Source organism: Dromiciops gliroides, chromosome 4, assembly GCF_019393635.1.
Source record: "Dromiciops gliroides isolate mDroGli1 chromosome 4, mDroGli1.pri, whole genome shotgun sequence".
NCBI classification, from domain to species: Eukaryota; Metazoa; Chordata; class Mammalia; order Microbiotheria; family Microbiotheriidae; genus Dromiciops; species Dromiciops gliroides.
The window spans coordinates 240,159,086-240,179,769 of NC_057864.1; the positions used below are offsets into that span (position 1 = coordinate 240,159,086).

Consider the following 20,684-nt stretch of genomic DNA (forward strand, 5'->3'; position numbering starts at 1 on the left):
AATTATGACCTTTTCTTTCTCAGATACTGGAGCAAAATACAAGCTGGATAAGGATGTGAAAGGGTTTAAATACACAAAATAATGGGAGATGAATGAGCTCATGTTGCATAACCTCAGTCTTAAAAACGAAGAGGGAAAATCAGTAATCTTTTGAGGGCACTCTAGATAAGAGTTTAAGGAAACAGGAGTTTTGAAAAATCAACTCTGGGAAGTGTGACAGGAAGTGCACCAAGGTTGACTAGAGGATTTATGTACAGCAATAAATGCCTTGTGGAGATTAAGCATAAAGGACAATCCATGATTAATCTGATGAGCAGTCAGGGTGGTGACTTTTTCCTTTTTCTGATTGTTGATCTTGTTGCTGAAGCGTCATTTATCTAACTGTTCTTTCCATTTTTTGTTGCTGATAAAAGTGCTTAGAGATATAAAATTTTCACATAAGGATTGTTGTATCATCTAAAAAGTTTTGACATGCTGTCTCATTGTTGTCATTTTCTCTGATAAAATTAACTTTTTTCTGTAATTTTTTCTTTGACTTTTTCTATTTTGGGGGGAATTGTTTATTCAATATTTTATTTCCCCTGATTACAAGTAAAATATCTTTTCTAGTTCTTTTTAATTTTTAAAAAAATTTTCTCATAAGCATGTTAAGGAAACTGCTAAAATAATTTTTAATATTTGTTTCTTAAAATTTGAGTTCCACTTTCTCTCTCTTCCATCATTTCCCTTCACCCCAATTGAGAAGACAAGCAATTTGACATTGGTTATATATGTGCAGTCATGCAAAACATATTCTCATATTAGTCATGCTATGAAAGAAAACGCAGACCAAAAAAGCCCAAAGAAAAACAAGGAAAGCTAAAAAAAAAAAAAAGTATGCTTTGATCAACACTCAGACTCCATCAGATCTTTCTCTGGAGATCTATAGTATTTTTCATCATAAGTCCTTAGGAATTCTCTTGGATTGTTGTATTACTGAGAATAGCTAAGTCATTTGCAGCTGATCATCATAAATATTGCTGTTACTGTGTAGGCTGTTCTCCTTGTTCTGCTCATTTCACTTTGCATCAGTTCATGCAATTTATATTTCTTTAAAAACCTGTCTTTGAAGGCTCTCAGTTTTTCATAACTTTTGTTACTGTGATAGGTAAAGGATGTATTTAATAAATCTGCTCTTTTTTGCATTTATTCATGAGATTTTTATGCTCTAGGACGTGTTTGATTAATGCATGGTTACCATAAACTGCTGAAATATATGTTTATTCCTTTTAATTTCCATTCAGCATTTGCTGAAGAGATCCAGTGTATCTAGGTTTCATAAAATTCAATTTGGACCCTTAACTTTTTTAATCTTTTTGCTAAATTTGCTTAGGTGTTAAAGGGACAGATTGAAGTCCCCAACTATTTTAATTTTGATATTCGTTCTTGTAATTTAACTTTTTCTTAAAGAACATATATGTTACTACATTTGGTGCATATATGTGAAAAATTTATGCTATTTCAATATGTGTTGCCTTTAGGCATAATATAGTTTCCCTGCTTATCTTTTCAATTACATGTATTTATTATTTCCTTATCTGCTTTTCCTATTTTCAAAAATATTCGAAGCATAATTGTTTCAGCTCCCATTTTAACTTTGTATCTTTATGTTTTAAATCTGCTTTTTGTAAACAGCATATTCTTGGATTTTTTCTTATTTCCAATTCATTCTACTATCCTCAAATCCATATGTGAGTTCATCTTATTATCAAATGTTCACTATTACGAATCTTAATCAGGTATTTCCCTTCATAATATCCTCTTAACAGTGTCTAATCTGACTCTAACTGCCTGAATGCCAGTTATATTACATTTCACCCCTCCTCAAGCATTTTTCTATACTCTTAAGGGGATTTGGGAATGTCCAACGCCTTTGTCACTGTCTCAAGATTCAATCAATGATCTCCCCATTTTAGGGATCTCTTGTACCCTAGTTCTACTTAATCACTTACCAGTCAGATTAGCTTTTATAATGGAATATTTACTTTACAGATATAACAAGAAACAGAGGATTATTTCCCCCCACTCCCAGTATGCCTGGGAGGACATAATCCATCATCGCACCACCTCAGTGTCTGGGGAAAGAAGGGGGATTAAATTCATAGCTTAACTCAGTTTTCATATATTTACATAAAGTTCTAAATTCAAACCCCACTCATCCCACCCCAAGCATGAATTCCAGCACCCTGGATTCTCAAGGGTTTCATGCTTGGCTGGCAGTAACATCTAGCCTTGCTTCCTTTTTTTCCTTCTTTTTCTTTTGAACTCCCCCTACCTAGCCTTGCTTCTTAACGCCAAGGTCATCATGACTTGATCTCCTGGGTGCAGGGACTACTAAATGCACTTAGAACTGAAAAGGATAAATGAGACAGACTAAAACACCTAGCTTGTTTTTTATGGCCACAGGGCCCAAAGTTAAAGGTAAGTACCTTCTCAGGTACTTCTTCCCTAACATATGGCTCAGAACATGGCATCCATACTTTGGTTGAACAGAACCTTCATCCCACTGGATGCTGTTAGAAAAAGAGACTGACCCAGTCTGATAGTTTTAAAGACGCAGCCTGTTCTGGCTATGCAGTCAATGGGAAGAAGCTGCTACCATATGATAGGGGACCACAGGTGGTCTTTTCCCAGAAGCAAGTCCTTGCTGTTTCCCACAAGGATGCCTTCTTCTTAGGTGATCTGATCATGCACAAAAGCCCCATGACATTTGCCCTGTACCAGCTCCTTCTTTACAAAGGAGAAAGGTATATAAATGGACAATGTATCTAATCAATAATTGTTTTAGTATTTGCTTATTCATTTATCTATTCATTCATTCGTTTATTTTAAACAAGAAGTTTATTTAAACAACAAGATGTTTGACTTGAAGGGAAAACTATCTATGATCAATTTCTTTATAGTAATTTATCCCTACTGAGAGACAGAGATTGCCCTATATGTAACAGCCATGTACAAAAAAGTTATAAAATCATCCTTGGTTTTATAATGATAAAGGAAAAACATTGAAATTATTCAATCGAACAAAGTATGCAAGGATTTTTTGTGTTGTTGTTGTTGTCAAACAATGTGAGCAAAATAGCTTACTGGAATATAAAGATAAAAGTTGAATGAACATGCCACTAATGGAGAAAAGGGATATTTTCACAGAACCAGTTTGTTTTTCGCTTCCCCATCTCTATTTGATTTTGATGAAAACATATCAATCAGCCATTTAGTTTAAAAATACACATTATGCCTGTGCACATACACCAGTTACTTTATGTACAATAAAGGAATGGGGGAAAGAAATCAGAAAAGAGAGAAAACTATACTGCAGTAGTGTGGGGACCAATTTTTAATTGGGGAGTGCTAGCTAAGTGGCTTGCCGCAATATTGGGGCAAGGAAGGAGACCAGCAGCCTCCCTCAAAACAGAACAAGATTTATTTTAACAAGAACGAACTTAAAAAACAAACAAACACAAACGGGATCAGTAGGATCAAGGGAAAGGAAATAAAATGAGGAAAGGGAAATTATAATACCTGAAAAAATACCACCGCCTAGGAATCAGCTGAAAATACACAGTGGAATGCCTGTCCCTTTCCAGCTTCCACCTAGAATGCCCAATTCTCCTCCCCCAAACCTAGAAACACTCCACACAGCCCCAGCCAATGGGATGGCCGCTCTGACGGTCACATGACTGCCCTCACTACGCTTCCAATCATTATAATTTTGCCAGGCCCATGTAGGCGTCGGTGAGTGGTGATGACATGAGGTGCCAGAGCCTTGGCAAGGGCTACAACTAGTGGGTGGAGCACCTTGCGGTTTGCGGAGCCCCAGGCCAGTGCGCTCTGAGGCATAAAAACCTCAAATAACAATTAATTCTTTACATTAGTCAGGATGTGGATGAACCAAATCTTGGTTTTATAATTGTGAATATATTGTTTTCTTTGGGAGCATGGTGCTGGAGCAGAGTTGCAGGTTCTCTTTTTAGTAAAGACCTCCTGTCTGCTGCTGGAATACATCAAATGTAACTTCATCCTCCATTTCCAACTGCGCAGTTGTGTGTGTGTTTCATTGATTGGTTGCCCATCAAATTGGAATCTGATCTGCCTCACTGACAAACCCTGTCATTCACAACAGGCTTTCATTAGTTTATCTTTCTTTTTCTTTTTTTTTTTTAAGTGAGGCAATTGGGGTTAAGTGACTTGCCCAGGGTCACACAGCTAGTAAGTGTTAAGTGTCTGAGGCCGGATTTGAACTCAGGTACTCCTGACTCCAGGGCCAGTGTTCTATCCACTGCGCCATCTAGCTGCCCTGCCCCCACCTCTTAATCTTAAATTGCACCACTGAACCATCTTTCCCTGCCACCTTCAAATTAGTGTGGTCTTTTTTTTCAGTCTTGACTCCTTCCTTCATCTTTTCATTGGGCATAGGGATTCTGGGGGTCTCCTCAGCCACCAGTTAACAAAAGAGGCACCAGGATGGTCCACTCCAAGGGATCAGGGGAGAAGCAGCAATGGCAGGAACAGGAGGGGTTGGAGTAGTAGTAGTAGTAGTAGTAGTAGTAGTAGTAGAATGTGGATTATAGCACCTATCTCCTAGGGTTGTTAGGTAGATCAAATGAGATAATATTTGTAAAGTGTTTATATTAGGTATTTAATAAATGCTTATTTTCTTCCCCAAGGACGAAATTGCAAAATTATTTTTAAAAACTGCATTGGCTCTTTCCTCAGGACTCGGGTGGAGAAGGGAGCTAGAAATGTACTCTCCCTTTAATAGATAGATGAGTCTAGACCTTTCTCTTTCTCTTTACCAAATTCTTATTCTCCTTAATAAATGCTTAAAAGTGATAACCTTTTAAGAAACAAAACTGAAAAAACTCACAGAAGAATGTGCCAAGAACCGCTTAGAAGGTCAGAAGGAGGGAGCTACTGTGCTGATACAGGAGTTGAGCCCAACCCCACAGTCACCCTGACACAGATCCAGTCCCAGGAAGGCCTCACCAGAGAAGCAGACCCCCAGAGCCTCTGAATCAGCTGAAGCACCAGTGTCGTCTAGAACTAAGCTCACAGTCTGGTGAGTGGACTGAGCCCTGGGCAGGGGAGAGACTACAGGGGTCTATGCTGGTGCTAAGGCAGAACTTGGATTTTACACCCCTGCTGAGAACCAGGATGTAGGCTCCAGTAGCAGGGGCCCAGGTGGGGGAGGGGCACAGGTTCGTCGGAGCTAACAACCACAACACACGAAGCTGGTTGGTCAGCAAGTTGGTCTGGGGTCATCTAGGACCAGGAAACAGGCTGGGCGAGGAAAGAACCTGATTCTCCTTAAATCATACCACCTGGGTCTTCTTCAGCTTGGGATACTGCAGCCTGGAAACAGTGCCCCACTTTAAGGACCTAAAAGTCTAGTAAAAGAAAGGCAAGATGAGCCAACAGAGAAAGGTGAGGACCATAGAAAGTTTCTTCAGTAACAAGGAAGACCAAGGGGCACCCTCAGAGGAAGATGTCAACATCAGGGCCCCTATATCTAAAGCTTCCAAGAAAAATATGAATTGGTCTCAGGCCATAGAGATGCTCAAAAAGGACTTTGAAGATAAAGTTTAGAGAGGTAGAGGAAAAAATGGAAAGAGAAATGAGGGTGATGCAGGAAAGACATGAGAAAAAAGTCAACAGCTTGAAAAGTCAAATGGAAAAGGAGGTACAAAAGCTCTCTGATGAAAATAATTGCCTAAGAATTAGGATTGAACAAATGGAAGCCAGTGACTTTATGAGAAACCAAGACACAATAAAGCAAATCCAAATGAATAAAAAAGTAGAGGGCAATGTGAAATATCTTCTGGGGAAAACTGCTGACCTGGAAAATAGGTCCAGGAGAGATAATTTGAAAATTATTGGTCTACCTGAAAACCATGATCAAGGAAAGAGCTTAGACACCATCTTCCAAGATATTCTCAGGGAAAATTGCCCTGAAATTCTAGAAGAAGAAGCTAAAATAGAAATTGAAAGAATCCACCTATCACCTCCAGAAAGAGATCCCAAAAAGAAAACTCCTAGGAATATTATAGCCAAATTCCAGAGCTCTCAGGTCAAAGAGAAAATATTGCAAGCTACCAAAAAGAAAGAATTCAAGTACTGTGGAGCCCCAGTCAGGATAGCATAAGATCTAGCAGCTTCTACATTAAAGGACCAGAGGGCATGGAATATGATATTCCAAAGGGCAAAGGAAATGGGATTACAACCAAGAATCACCTACCCAGCAAAACTCAGCATTATCTTTCAGTGGAAAAAATGGGACTTTAATGAAAAAGACTTTCAGATATTTGTGATGAAAAGACCTGAACTGAATGGCAAATTTGACTTTCAAATACAAGACCCTAGAGAACCATAAAAAAAAAAAAAGAAAAATTGGAGCTGGGGGACATACTTGGGGTCATACAGTGGGCGACTGTCTTGTGTCTGAGGCCAGGTTTTGGCTGGGATCCCCCTGGGTCCAGGGGTGATGATTTGTCCACTGTGTCACTTAGCTAGGTGATGACATCATTAGGGTTAAATTGAGGGGTGAAGGGAATTCACTGGGGGAGGGGGAAGGGCAGAAGCAAAATCCTACATGAAAGTAACAGGAAAAGGCTTATGGAGTGGGGGAAGAGATGGGAGAGGAGCAGGGCAGTAAATTAATTTTACAGTCATCAGAAAAGGCTCAAAGATCTTAAACTCATCAGAGCTGCCTCAAGGAGGGACTAACACACACACACCCAACTGGGTGGAGTAATCTATTTAATCTGGGCAGTAAATGAGCCTAACACTTATCAGAATTGGCTCAAAGACCTCAATCTCATTAGAATTGGCTCAAGGAGGGAATAATGTACACACTCAATTGGGTGGAGTAATCTCTCTAACCCTGCAGGAAAATAGGAGGGGAAGGGGATAAATTTAGAGACCGGGGCAAAAGAAGGAAGGGCAGAGTGGGAGAGGGGACAGACAGAAGTAAATCCCTTTTGAAGAGTGATAGAATGAAAGAAGATGGATAATAGAATAAATATCATGGGGAAGGGAATAGGATGGAAGGGAAACAGTTAACAATAGTAATCATGAAAAAGAGAAAAGGGGGGGAAATTGTACAAAAAATATTTATAGCAACTCTTGGTGGAGGCTAAGTATTGAGAATCAAGAGAATGTCCATCAATTGAGGAGTGATGGAAAAAGCTGTGTTATATGATTGTAGTGGAATGGTCTTGTGCTACAGGAAATGACAAACAGGATGATGCCAGAAAAACCTGGAAAGACTAATGAACATCGATGTATAGTGAAGTGAGCAGAGCTGAGAGGACATTGTGCATAGTGACAGCAGTATTGTTCAATGAGCAATTGTGAATGACTTAACTACTCTCAGCAGTGCAATGATCCAAGACAATCCCAAGGAACTAATGAAGAAGCTTACTTATGCACCCCTATAGAAAGAACTGATAAAAAGAACACTTGTGGATTGTACATATATAACCTGATTGTGATCTTGTGGAGGGGGGAGGAAAGGGAGGGAGGGAGGAAGAAAAATTTGGAACTCTAAATCTTATGAATATGAATGTTGAAAACTACCCTTACATGTAAATGGAAAATAAAATAAATGTTTGTTGCTAAAAAAACAAAAAACTGCATTGGCAATAAGGATTAGAATAAACTTATTCCCAATTAACTAGAAGGTAAGTGTTATTATGATATCCATTTTACAGTTGAGGAAACTGAGGTAAGCAGAAGTTAAGTGACTTGCTCAAGGTCACACAGCTAAGAAGTGTTTCAGGCCAAGTTTGAACTCAGATCCTTCTGACTCCAGGACTAGAACTACTGGCTAACATCTTGAACCAGATACCAAGATAAATTCAAAATGGGTACATGATTTAGACATAAAAGGTGATACCATATGTGTATTAGAAAAGGAAGGAATAGCTTACCTGTCAGATCTATGGAGAGGGGAAGAATTTACGACCAAATAAGAGTTAGATAACATTATGAAATGCAAAATAGATAGTTTTGATTACATTAAATTGAAATATATTTTTAAAAATTTATTTATTGATTGATTTTTTTGGTGAGGCTATTGGGGTCATGTGACTTGCCCAGGGTCACACAGGTAGTTAAGTGTGAAGTGTCTGAGGCCAGATTTGAACTCAGGTAACCCTGAATCCAGGGCCGGTGCTTTATCCACTGTGCCATCTAGCTTCCCCAAATTGAAATATTTTTGCACAAACAAAAGCAATACGAGCAAGATTAGAAGGAAAGCAGAAAACTGAGAAACAATTTTCATAGCAAGTATTTCTGATGAAGGCCCCATTTTTCAGATGTATAGAGAACTGAGTCAAATTTGTTACAATACAAGTCATTCCCCAATTGAGAAATGGTCAAAGGATATGAACAGACAGTTTTCAGATGAAAAAAAAGGAGTTTGGTAGAGTTTCTTCTCCTGGTCATTTGATAGACAAGTAATTGAGGCAAACAGGGTTAAATGACTTACAGCTAATGTATCTGAGGCCAGATTTGAGTTCAGGAAGATGAATCCTGAATCTAGGCCTGGAATTCTAAGTGATAGTATTTTTTCTTCTATATTTTTTCATTTTCTTGAACATAATTATTTAGTTTCCATAACTTTGACCAAAAATTACTCCTGACTTGTAACATTTCATCTCTACTTGCCTTCATTCTTCTCATACTTCTTTTACTAATTACTTTTTATTATGTAATGTTTTTTAATGGTTATATTTATTATTTCTGCCTTATTACATTTATTTAGGATTTCTTTATTCCCAAGCACAAGATTTGTTATTGTTCAGTCATTCAGTCATGTCTAACTCTTGGTGACTCCATGGATCAAATTGGTACAAGTTGGGGATGAACACTCGCAGATTGGAAATTGGATTGGGGTCCCTGGATTTACAGCTGTCCCAGTTGTAGAACCGAGATGGAACTATGATAACAGGGAAGACAGGGCTCGTAGAAATCACATGGTCACCTGCTTGGTTGAGGGAATGAGAAGGGGGGTTAAGAAACAACTCAATTATGAAAAGGTGGAGATAACACAGGGATCTGATGAAAATCCTTCTGTCTTCATGAGCCACTTAGCGGACTCTCTGAAGAAATATACAAACCTAGACCCCCAAATAGATGTAGGAATAACTGTCCTCAATATTCATTTTATCAGCCAGTCTGCTCCTGACATTAGGAGAGAACTCCAGAAGTTAGACTGGGGTCCCCAGATCCCATCCTCACAACTCCTTGGCCTGGCAGTAGCCAAAGAGAGAGAAAAGATAGCTTGTGCCTGCTCCATAGACCAAGCTTCTATAAAAGCAGCAGCCATCACCACATCTGCTACCAGCAGAACTCTGGCTGGCCGAGATTCTGGCAGCTGCAGTAAACCAGGACACAGAAGTGGGGGATGCCGCACAAAGGTGAGGCCAGCTCTCCCACCTCTTTGTCCCCAGGGCAGCACCCAAGAGATTGGCCTAATGAAAAACCCAGTGCTTTGCAGCTTGGTCTCCTGGCAAGCCCCTTGTCAAGTCCACGGCCAAGCTGGACATAGGAGGCAAGCCTAGGAATGGTTTTGGGGCGAACTCTGTCTTATTCTCTGGTTCAGGTCCTAGCATTCAATTAAGGCATAAAGTGGGGATGCGGTAAAAGGACCCTAAAAAGTAGACAGACACTGCCTCTCACAGATCTAAGCTTTGATCTGATTACTTAACTCTAGTAAGGCAGGCCATGCCCTGTCCTGCATTCAGCCTTTCCAGCTTCCACTGGGAAAAAAGTGGCTACACTTTTACTCCTGATCTGATAAAGTCCTTTTTCATTTTTGCTCTGGTCAGTTTTAATTTTTTGGTTAAGTCTCTTCCATCTAGGCTCAAGGATTCATGGCACTGTGCCTACATGTCGCCTCTGGACCCTCTGGACCTCACAGCTCCACACACTCCAGGCCTTCTCCACTTCTCTCCCCTCCCCCTCCCTTGAGCTGTGATTTCTTCGACCCCGCTCAGCATGAAGCAGTTTCAGAAGAATCTTCATCTTCTTTCCTTATATATAGAGAAGTGGGGAAATGTCATGGGGTGCAGAGCACCCCAGAAGTTCTCTGGGGCACATCAAGGAATCTTCTCCTTGAGAAACTAAACCAGAGGACAGATACGCCTAGAGATATAAGCAGAACCAGATCAGATTGAGCTAGCTTTGGGGACCCTCCACCCTTCATTCTGATCTCCCTTACCCCTGGGGAGATAAGTTTGGGTGTGGCTGCAGCCTTTGTGTCCTGAAGGGAGAGATGGCTTGAGAGATCCGTAGCCACCCCTCACCCAATTCCTCCAGCCACCACCAGTGGGGGATGGTCCTCCCTCACTAAAGGAACTTTCCACAGTCAAATGGTCGCCCATGAATCCTCTATAAAAGTACCTGCCAGACTCTTGCTCGAAGAGATTGGTACCTCAAAGCCATGTACTTTGTTCCCTACCTCTCTCCCCATGAGAAGTCCAAGGATTTCTTTCATGGTTTCCCTTCCCCACCCCTTCCCTTCCCTTGCCCCTAAATAAACTACCATCTTATTCTAACTGCTTTTGTGTGCAAGAGGGTGTAATTCTTTAAAGAGGAATTCCTAAGAACCCCTACCCTTACCCCAAACCCAGTAGCCCATTTTACCCCTTAACACAGTCATACATTGCTAACAGAAAAAAAATCATAGCTTTGACTATAAGGACCTTTATTGTCAAGGCGATGTCTCTGTTTTTAGTCAACTATCTAGATTTGCCATAGTTTTGAACTATGCTGGCTTGGACTGCTCACTTGCCTAGGGAACTGCTGGTTTGTGGGAGGGTAGGGCCTCCCTGGTGGTTTTTTCCAAGTTTAGAGCCCTGCCACAGGTGTCCTGCTATGAGACTCACTGCAGCTGCCACATAGACTGCTGCTATTATCACCACTTTAGCAATTGCCACAGCCTCAAGCAACCCCCTGGCCACTTACGCTACTTTGGACCACTGTCACTATTGCTGCTACTGCTGCAGTGGCTACTGCTGCTGCTATAGTCATCATACTTCGCTTCCATCCCACCCAAGTAAGACAGACCTTTTTTCCTGGGCTGTAAAGCTGTTTCTCTGCTCCTGGAACAATTCATGAGTGGTTATGTAGTTGTATGAAGAGGAAATTTGGGAGGGTTTCAGAGGGTGCCTTCATCACTCTGCCATCTTGGCCTTTGCTGGCATATTGAGTGCAGAACTTTTAACAATTGTCTTTTAGGATTTTTAAATAGCTGGAATTCTATCACCTCCTCTAGCCTTTCTGTTAACAATGCTTCCTAAGGCCTGTTTGACTTTAGTCTCTAGGATGTCTGACTCAAGATCAGTAACCACACCATGATGGTTATTATGATGCTAAGATTGTTCTGGTATAATTGTTCTGTGTATTCTTGCTATCTTATCTTAATTTCTTCTGTTTCTGTTAAATCCTTACTACTTTTATCTTTTATCATGCCCATTTTGCATGAAATTTTCTTTCAATATTGCTAATTTTCTTGAAGAAATCTCTTATTTTTCCCATTCTATTTTTTCCTTCAATTTAAGTTTGAGTTTTGTGATAAGAAACTTATGAACTAAGCCATAATCAGTTCCAGGTCTTGTTTTAGCTGATTGTATAGAGTTTCTGTTCAGTTTTATATTTTTATTTCTCTTAGATTTATTCAGCCTTGAGAGTTGAATATTAAAGTCTCATTATTATTCTGTTACTATGCATGTCCTTTTATATTTCATCTGGATTTTCTTTTAAGAATTTAGATATGGGGGGGCAGCTAGGTGGTGCAGTGGATAAAGCACCGGCCCTGGATTCAGGAGTACCTGAGTTCAAATCCGGCCTCAGACACTTGACACTTACTAGCTGTGTGACCCTGGGCAAGTCACTTAACCCCCATTGCCCCGCAAAAAAAAAAAAAAAAGAATTTAGATATGGGGCAGCTAGCTGGTGCAGTGGATGGAGCACCGGCCCTGGATTCAGGAGGACCTGAGCTCAAATCTGTCCTCAGACACTTAACACTTACTAGCTGTGTGACCCTGGGCAAGTCACTTAATCCCAATTGCCTCACTAAAAAAAAAAGAATTTAGATATTATAGCACGTGGTGTGTGTGCAGGGTTATTTGTATTGCCTTTTTACATTCTAAATATTTCTATAGAACTGTGTTTCTTATATGCAATACTTAAAAACATCCATTCTTTCATTCTTTCATTTATTAGGGAATTTAATTCATTTTTATTAAGCATTATAAATGTTGCTTGTTTTTAACTTTTTTGTTTCCTTTTTGGGAAGGAATTTGTGTTAAGTGACTTGCCCAGGGATAGTAAGTATCAAGTAAGTAAGTATCAAATATCAAGTATCAAGTAAGTATCATAGTGAGTATCATAGTAAGTATCAAGTAAGTATCAAGTGTCTGAGATCAAATTTGAACTCAGGTTCTCTTGACTTTTGGGCCAGTGCTCGATCCACTGCATCAGCTAGCTGCTCCAAGTTTGTTTTTACTTAAGACAACTTTTATGATTTTCTTCTCTGTTTGTTTACACTAATCTGATCCCAGTTCCCTCCCATCAACTCCAGACCTCTTATGTCACCACGCCTAATTTTGAATACAATTCATTCATTCACTCACTCATTCATTAATTCAGTCAATATTTTCTCCTCCTCCACCTTCCCTCCCCCACTTCTTTTTTTTTTTTTACCTTTTGCTTTTCAAGCTCAGGTAAGAGTCCAGTACTCACATAAAAATTTGGAGCTAAATTCTTACCTCTTCACTCCACCTCCCCATTCCTTATTCATTCTTTTGATTTCAGTGTTATTAATTTGTAGTGCCCCCTTATAAGAAACATTATCATTCTATGTGGGGTTTTTTTGGGGGGGGCAAGGAGGGTTAAGTGACTTGCCCAGGGTCACACAGCTAGTAATTGTCAAGTGTCTGAGGCCAGATTTGAACTCAGGACCTCCTGAATCCAGGGCCGGTGCTTTATCCACTGTACCAACCAGCTTCCCCATATGCTTTTTCTTAATTCTTTCTCCCTCTTGGGTATTTTATATTTTATAAATTTCAGTTTGATTGATCCTTGCTTGTTCTCTTTGTGGTTTTCTATCAGTTGTGGGCCTCCTGGGACAGAAACATTGTTCTTGCTTCCAACCAGGCCACATATTAACATTGCTAAAGTCCTCCCTTTAGTTTCACTACTTTTCCTCTTCCTCCTCCTTCTTCTCCTCCTCTGCTTCCTCTTTGCCCTTGTCCTCTTTTTCTCCTCCTCTTTCTTCTCCGTACAGATTCTTGAAGGCAGGAGTTTTAGTCAAGGATTAGTCAATAAAGTAAGTCAGAGGGCTATCATTCTTTTCTCTTTTCATTTTGGTTTTTCCCTTTTTGATGTCATGCCATGCTTCCTTTGGAGATCACACACACACACACACACACACACACACACACACACACATCCTTTTTTTCAACTCTCTATGAGTTAATGTATTTATTTCCAGGCTTCCATCCCATTCTTATCTTCTTCTCTCCAGCCCCTGCCATTGGGTGTTAGGTAGTGCTGAGAGCCAAGATACTCACCTTGGAGAGCTTGTTCTTAAGTGATCAATGACCTACTCCACAAACTAACTTCATTGTAAGACACACATATTATTGTATCCAGTCTCTGTTGGAATCACTTCATGGTGCTGATGAAATATTTTTTCTTTTGGTGGTCTTCAATTCACATGTCCTATATGAATGTCCTAAGTTCTTATCACTATTCTCACACTATCTTAAAAATAAGGGGAGAAATTGAAAGCATTCTGTTTACCTCCTAAATGCTCAGCAGTTTTTCTCTGAGACTTTCTGTACCATTCTTCCTTTTTCCTTTCTTTTCTTTTCTTTTCTTTTCTTTTCTTTTCTTTTCTTTTCTTTTCTTTTCTTTTCTTTTCTTTTCTTTTCTTTTCTTTTCTTTTCTTTTCTTTTCTTTTCTTTCTTCCTTTCTTCCTTCTTTTTTACTTTCTTTCTTTCTTTCTGTCTTTCTTTCTTTCTTTCTTTTTTTTTTGGTGAGGCAATTGGGGTTAAGTGACTTGCTGAGGGTCACACAGCTAGTGAGTGTCTGAGACCGGATTTGAACTCAGGTCCTCCTGAATCCAGGGCTGGTGCTCTATCAACTGTGCCACCTAGCTGCCCCCTCCTTTTTCTTTCTGGAGGGGTTTGTATTATTCCACCATTAATAATGTTGAATTACTAATGAAAGAATATTTTCCCTTAAAATGTTTCTTTTTTCTTACATTTCTCCTCATTTTGTTGCATTCTGTCTTTTGTTATTTCTCCTTATGTCTTTTGTTTCTTGGATTCTTTTATTCACTGATATTGTCTTTCAGACAATGTGAACTTTTTATGATAAGAGAATAAAGTTTTCACACACACTCATGACCTTGTGTAGTCATAACCACATGGAAACATAAATTTCATTTCTTAGTCTTTCATTGCTGACTAAACACATTTTCCTCTCTTTGGTTAGTTTGCATATTGAATGCTCCACTTACCTCTAAATTCTTTTGAAAGGATGAATATATATTTTCTCTCCTGATAAATGCTCAACTATTTTATTTTATGATTAGTTTCAACTTTGCAGGAGGTTATTTTACAAGTTAAAATATCTTTGCTTTTTGGAATATCATATTATAATATTTTCTTTCATTTCTTATAAATAGTAATCAAATATTATTCTGATTTGGTTTCCTTGAAATGTGGAAGGTTTTTTCTTGGTTGCCTGCAAAATTTGTTGTTTTGTATAATTATGAAGTCTGACTACAAAGTTCCTTGGTGAGTTGAACTTGGAGCATCTTTCTGTTGATGTTTTCTGTATACTTTTGATCTCTGCTTTGCTATCTGCTCCCAATATTTCTGACCAATTTTCTTGTCTTTTTCCTGATATCCCTACTGTTTTTTGGAAGATCTATATTCTTTAGATTATCTCCGTTTCCTTTTTTTCAGCATTGTGCATTTATTTTCTTAATTTAATATTCATTCTGCCTCTGTAGCGTTCCATTTTAGTTCTGCTTTTTCCTTTTCTGAGAATCTACTATTTTGGAAAACATGTCTCTTATTTATTCTAAATCCTCTACTTTCTGAGTACATATGCTAATATCTCCCCTGAGAGCTATAATTTCTATCATTTCCTTAATATTTTCACAATTCTTTTATTGGTCTTTCAATGATTCTGAAGGCTATTGAAATTAAGACATTGATATTTCACTGTACATTGCTGAATTTGTTGACATATGAAGTGTGAAATTTGAAATGAAAAAACTTTAATAGTATTTTATTTTTTCCAATTACATGTAAAAATCATTTTAACATTCATTTTTTAAGATTTAGAGTTCTCAAATTTTCTCCTTCCCTCCTTTTCTTCAGCCAGCAAGCTGGAAAAGGAAACAAAACACAAGAAAGAAGAAACAACAATAACCACTGCACAAGACAACAACAAAAGTGAAAATAGTATGCCTCAATGTGCATGCAGACTTCATAGTTCTGGATTTAGACAGCATTTTCCATCATGAGTCTTTTGGCGTTGCCTTGGATCATTGTATTGCTGAGAAGAGATAAGTCTATCTCGGTTGACCATAACACAATGTTACTGATACATCAATTCATGTAAGTCTTTCCAGGTTTTTCTGAAATTTGCCTGCTCATCTTTTCTTATGGGACAATAGTAATCCATCACATTCATATACCATAGCTTGTTTAGCCATTCCCCAATTGACAGCCATCCCCTCAATTTCCAATTCTTTGCCACCACAAAAAGAGCAGCTATAAATACTTTTGTGTATGCCTGTCCTTTTCCCTTTTTTATGATCTCTTTAGGATACAGACCTAGTCATGGTATTACTGGGTCAAAGGTGCCTAGCCTTTTGGTCATGGTTCCAAATTACTTCCAGAATGGTTGGATCAGTGAAGTGACAAAACTTTCAACAGTCTAGATTGAGAGTGAGGAATTGAGTATGACATTGAGAGTCTGACTAGGAGGATGGTGATATCCTGATAACTATGGGTAAGCTTAGAGAAGTGGTAGATTTTGGGGAAAGATAATGAATTCCGTTTTGGACATATTGAATTTAGATGTCTATAGGACATTCTGTTTGAGATGTCCAATAAGGAGTTGATAATATAAGACTGAAATTTAGGAAAAAGTTTAGGGCTGGATTTCTCTCTCTCTCTTTCTCTCTCTCTCTCTCTTTCTCTCTCTCTCTCTCTCTCTCTCTCTCAATTATCTGAACAGAGATAAAAATTGATTGCATGGAGTATGGACTCCTGGACCTGAGTCTAGTGTATTTTTCACTATACCACATAGTTGCATGTCATTATTTTTGTTGCATTGTTTGGAGCTTTTATGATTGATATGATGTGGTGATGTAGGAGCTTCATTCTAAGTTATCTATCACACAATCACACTCCTGGTACTTATTTTACTTGTTTTAATGAACATATGTTGGCTTTTAGACCTTCGATTTCTAAGTCACTAGCACTTTTTTGTTTTGTTGACTATGAAAACTTGCTTGCATTCCAAATGGCCTTATTGTTATCTGGTAGTGTAAGACAAATGGGAAGGGATCTAAGGTGGGGAAAACAGTATCTACATTTGCCATTGTTGTTCATTTCTTCCTGAATATGCCTTTCCTAGTTTATTCCCTTCTGAATTTAAAAAATCTAGTTGTTGGGGGCAGCTAGGTGGATAAAGCACCAGACCTGAATTCAGGAGGACCTGTGTTCAAATCCAGCCTCAAACACTTGACACTTACTAGCTGTGTGACCCTGGGCAAGTTACTTAACCCTCATTGCCCTGCCAAAAGAAACAAAGCAAAAACAAAAAACAAAACAAAACAAAACCCCCAAATCAAAAATAATCTAATTGTCACTTGGAATCAGATATTATGATCAAGAAGAAAGCCTTGGAGGGATCATAAACTTGGATCATTGAATGACAGCTCTAGGTCAATGAATTGAAGTTAAATATACAAACTAACACAGTCTATCAGTAGACAATATGTTCAGGGCAGCTAGGTGGCACAGAGTACCAGCCCTGGATTCAGGAGGACCTGAGTTCAAATCCGACCTCAGACACTTGACACTTACTATCTGTGTGACCCTGGGCAAGTCACTTAACCCCAATTGCCTCACCAAAAAACAACAAAAAATAGACAATATGTCCTACAGTTTTACAGTATGTATCCACAATAAAGAATAACTTAAAATCACTTGTTTGGCTTTAGCATGCCAGTTATGCATTGTTTTAGCAGAATATAAAATATCTTAATTTTGCCTTAATTATAACATTGACTTTGTGCCTTCTTTCTGTTAATAACATAATTCTTTCCCTAGTTATACAAGCTTGACTCTTCATTATTCTTCATAAGTCATATCCAATTAGTTGTCAAATTTTTCTCCATATTAACTCTCAGTTATGTCTTCTCATTTTCATTCTCACTGCCATCACCTTAATTCATGTACTCATTACAATTATTGTCTATGGTAATAGTCACCTATCTCCTACTACTCCAGTCTGTCATTCATACCACTTCTATATGCACAAATCTGATGATGTCATTTCACTGCTCAAAATGCTGCAATGACTTTCTTTTGTTTACTGAATGAAGTTCGAATAACTTATTTTGACATTCAAGGCTCCTGTCATTATATAATTCCTACTTTTCTTTCCATCTTTATTTTGTACATACCCCATTCACATTCACTCTAGCTAAGTAGATCACTCTATACTTCAAAATTATATGTATATTTTTCCCATATCTATGTAGAGACTTATGTAGAAACTTGAACTTTTCCTTATTCCTTAACTAACCTCCTTCTCTACTTGTGACTGTTAAAGAAGGACCAGAAATTTAAGAATATTTCAAAGGGCTAATCTGTGTCAATTGAGGCAGTTTTATCCATAAAGCAAATAGAGACAGAAGAATGGAAATTTTTATTTCAAATTAAAATTTTCATATCTTCTTATAATTTTTATTTTCAGTACATTTTTTACAGGTGGAAGAAATTATAGCAAATTTTAAAAAATGTGCATCAGTTAATGGATCTAGTCCTTCTATTGTGAAATCCTAAGCATCCCATAACTTTATAATGCCACCTCAGCATGGTACTATGGGAAAAACATCACTGGCTCTGGAAACAGAGGACCTAGGTTCAAACCATGCCTCTGATGGTTACCTTCCATATGACCTCATGTAAGTCACTCAGATTCCCTGAACCTTGGTTTCCTCATCTCTAAATAATGGGGTTGGATCAGCTATCTTCTAATCTCCTTTCCAACCAGCCATGAAGCTGTCCCTGTTTCCCTAAGTCTGAAATCTTTCCTTCCATAAAATTATCATAGTACATTGTTAGTATGTATACTATTCATTTGCCATGTCTATTTTGTCTTATAGTTCTCTATATATGTATTATTCTTCTTACTGTATTGAATGCTTACTGTGTTACCTTTGTTATCTCCTTTTATTCCATAAACAATGTAGGTATTTTATAAATGTTTTTAGAATTAATGTTGAATGTCCGTATCTCAGCACCTAAGACAGTCCTAGGACAGTATCTTATATGCAGCATGTATTTAATAATAATAATAATTCTAGTTATTATTTATATACCACTTTAAGGTTTGCAAAACACTTCACTTATATTATCACATTTGATCCTCACAAAAATCTTGTGAAATAGGTGTTATCATTATCTCCATTTTACAGATAACAATAGGGTCATACAACTGGTAAGTGGCTCAGTCAGCCTTGAGGTTCAGATTTTTCTGATTCAATCAAAAGCACTCTTTCCAGCCTGCCACCTAGTGGCTTATACAAAATAAACATGAATAAAATTAAATTCCCCAAGTCACACTTAAGTCTAGTGGTGGGAGGGGAGAAGGTGAATGGAAACAGTGCTTAGATCCGAACCTGTAAGTACAAAACAATATTTGAATTAATTGATGAGTACAAATTACCTCCCAAAGTTATCTACACATATATACTACCAAGAATTATTTCTTTTTATTGTCTTCTTTTGTGGTCTTTGTTATTCGTGATACTATCTCTTATCTCTCAATTCCACACGTATGCCTTAAAAGGCAAAAAAAAAAAAAAAGTTCAACACTACCCTCAAATTCTACTTATTGTATTTACCTTACCTTGACCCAAAACTCCTTTGTCAGTGCCCTCCGTAGGGCAGACTTGACATCCTTGTTTCTCAAAGTATAAATGAAAGGATTGAGGGTGGGTGTGACAATCCCATAGAAGAGGGCCATAACTTTGCCCCGATCGTGGGAGTAGCTCGAGGGGGGCTGGACATACATACTAATGGCTGTGAAGTAAAACATGGAGACTACCAGTAGGTGAGAGGCACAAGTATTAAAAGCCTTCCAACGGCTTTCAGCTGAACGGATTTTCATCACTGCTTGTGCAATGAAGCCATAGGTACCTAATATAAGGGTAAGGGGCACCAAGAGAAGCAGGGCACCAAGCACATTGAGTTCAGCCTCATTTACATGGGTGTCAGTGCAGGCTAATTTCAGCAGGGCAGGCACCTCACAGAAGAAGTGGTCCAAAATTTTCCTGCCACATCTTGGGACCACTACTGTGAGTGTTGATTGGACCAGGGAATTAGCAAACCCACTAAACCACGTCCCAGCTGCCATATGCACACAACGCCTCTGATTCATGATGACTGGGTAGTGAAGGGGTTTGCAAATGGCAGCATAGCGGTCAAAGGCCATTATGGCCAATAGGATACACTCAGTTGAACCCAAGGCCAAGAAGATGTAGAGTTGAGCAACACAACCACCATAGCTTATGGTTTTCTCTGGGCCCCAGAGGTTGACAAGCATTTGTGGGACAGTGCTGGTGGTATAGCAGAGGTCCAACAGGGAAAGGTTGGAGACAAAGAAGTACATTGGGCTGTTAAGCTGGGGATCTAGGCGAGAAACAAGTATTATGGAGATGTTGCCAAAGAGTGCAAATATATAGGCCACTAGAAAGATAACAAATAGTGGTTTCTCTAGCCAAGGGCGATCAGAAAAGCCCAGGAGAACAAAGCCTTCCAAGGAGCTCTGGTTGCTGGTCCACATTTTGGCACTTTCAAATATCCTTTTGATTGAGATCTGGAGGAAAATGCTTGTTAGAAGTGAATGATTATCATGGGTGAAAGGCACTGAGAAAAATAAAACTATAAGGTTCTGAGGTCAAATCCCAATTACAAGTGTCATTTCAGTAGACTTATATTGTTTCTTTTTCTGGTATACTGCATGTAATGAAATAGTGAGGGGGACATTAATTACTATGTTGCACAGTGATCCTTGGGAAGAGAACATGAACAAACACAGAACATGAGAGCAATGCTCGGGAGACCTGGGCTTGAGTCTGGTTTTGTTAGTTACTTGTTGCATGACATCAGGTTAGTTACTCAAACAGTCAACTTTAATTTATTTGATGTAAAACTGAAATGCTACCCTACCCATTCCTTCCCACCAACTTTATGGGGTTGTGGAGGGTAAAACAAAGCATGAGGTAACACAAGAGAGATTCTGGATAAAAAAGGACCAGAGCTACCCAAACACAGCATAAGTAGATGACAGACATTGCCTGAAGAAAGGAGGTGAATCAT

The 20,684-nt window shown here is 38.6% G+C and overlaps 1 protein-coding gene and 1 pseudogene across 1 annotated transcript; both read right to left on the reverse strand.

The window, feature by feature from the left end:
* Nucleotides 1–4,009: 4,009 nt before the first annotated feature.
* On the reverse strand, nucleotides 4,010–4,453 carry LOC122754939 (annotated as a pseudogene).
* Nucleotides 4,454–19,203: 14,750 nt separating this feature from the next.
* On the reverse strand, nucleotides 19,204–20,148 carry LOC122756348 (olfactory receptor 2B6-like). The gene has a single exon (XM_044005603.1). The coding sequence runs from the start codon at nucleotides 20,146–20,148 to the stop codon at nucleotides 19,204–19,206; it is 945 nt and encodes a 314-aa protein (XP_043861538.1).
* Between the last annotated feature and the right edge of the window lie 536 nt (nucleotides 20,149–20,684).

Excerpts from the sequence above, each read along its gene's own strand:
- LOC122756348 (XM_044005603.1), bottom strand. The coding sequence starts at position 20,148 with ATGTGGACCAGCAACCAGAGCTCCTTGGAAGGCTTTGTTCTCCTGGGC.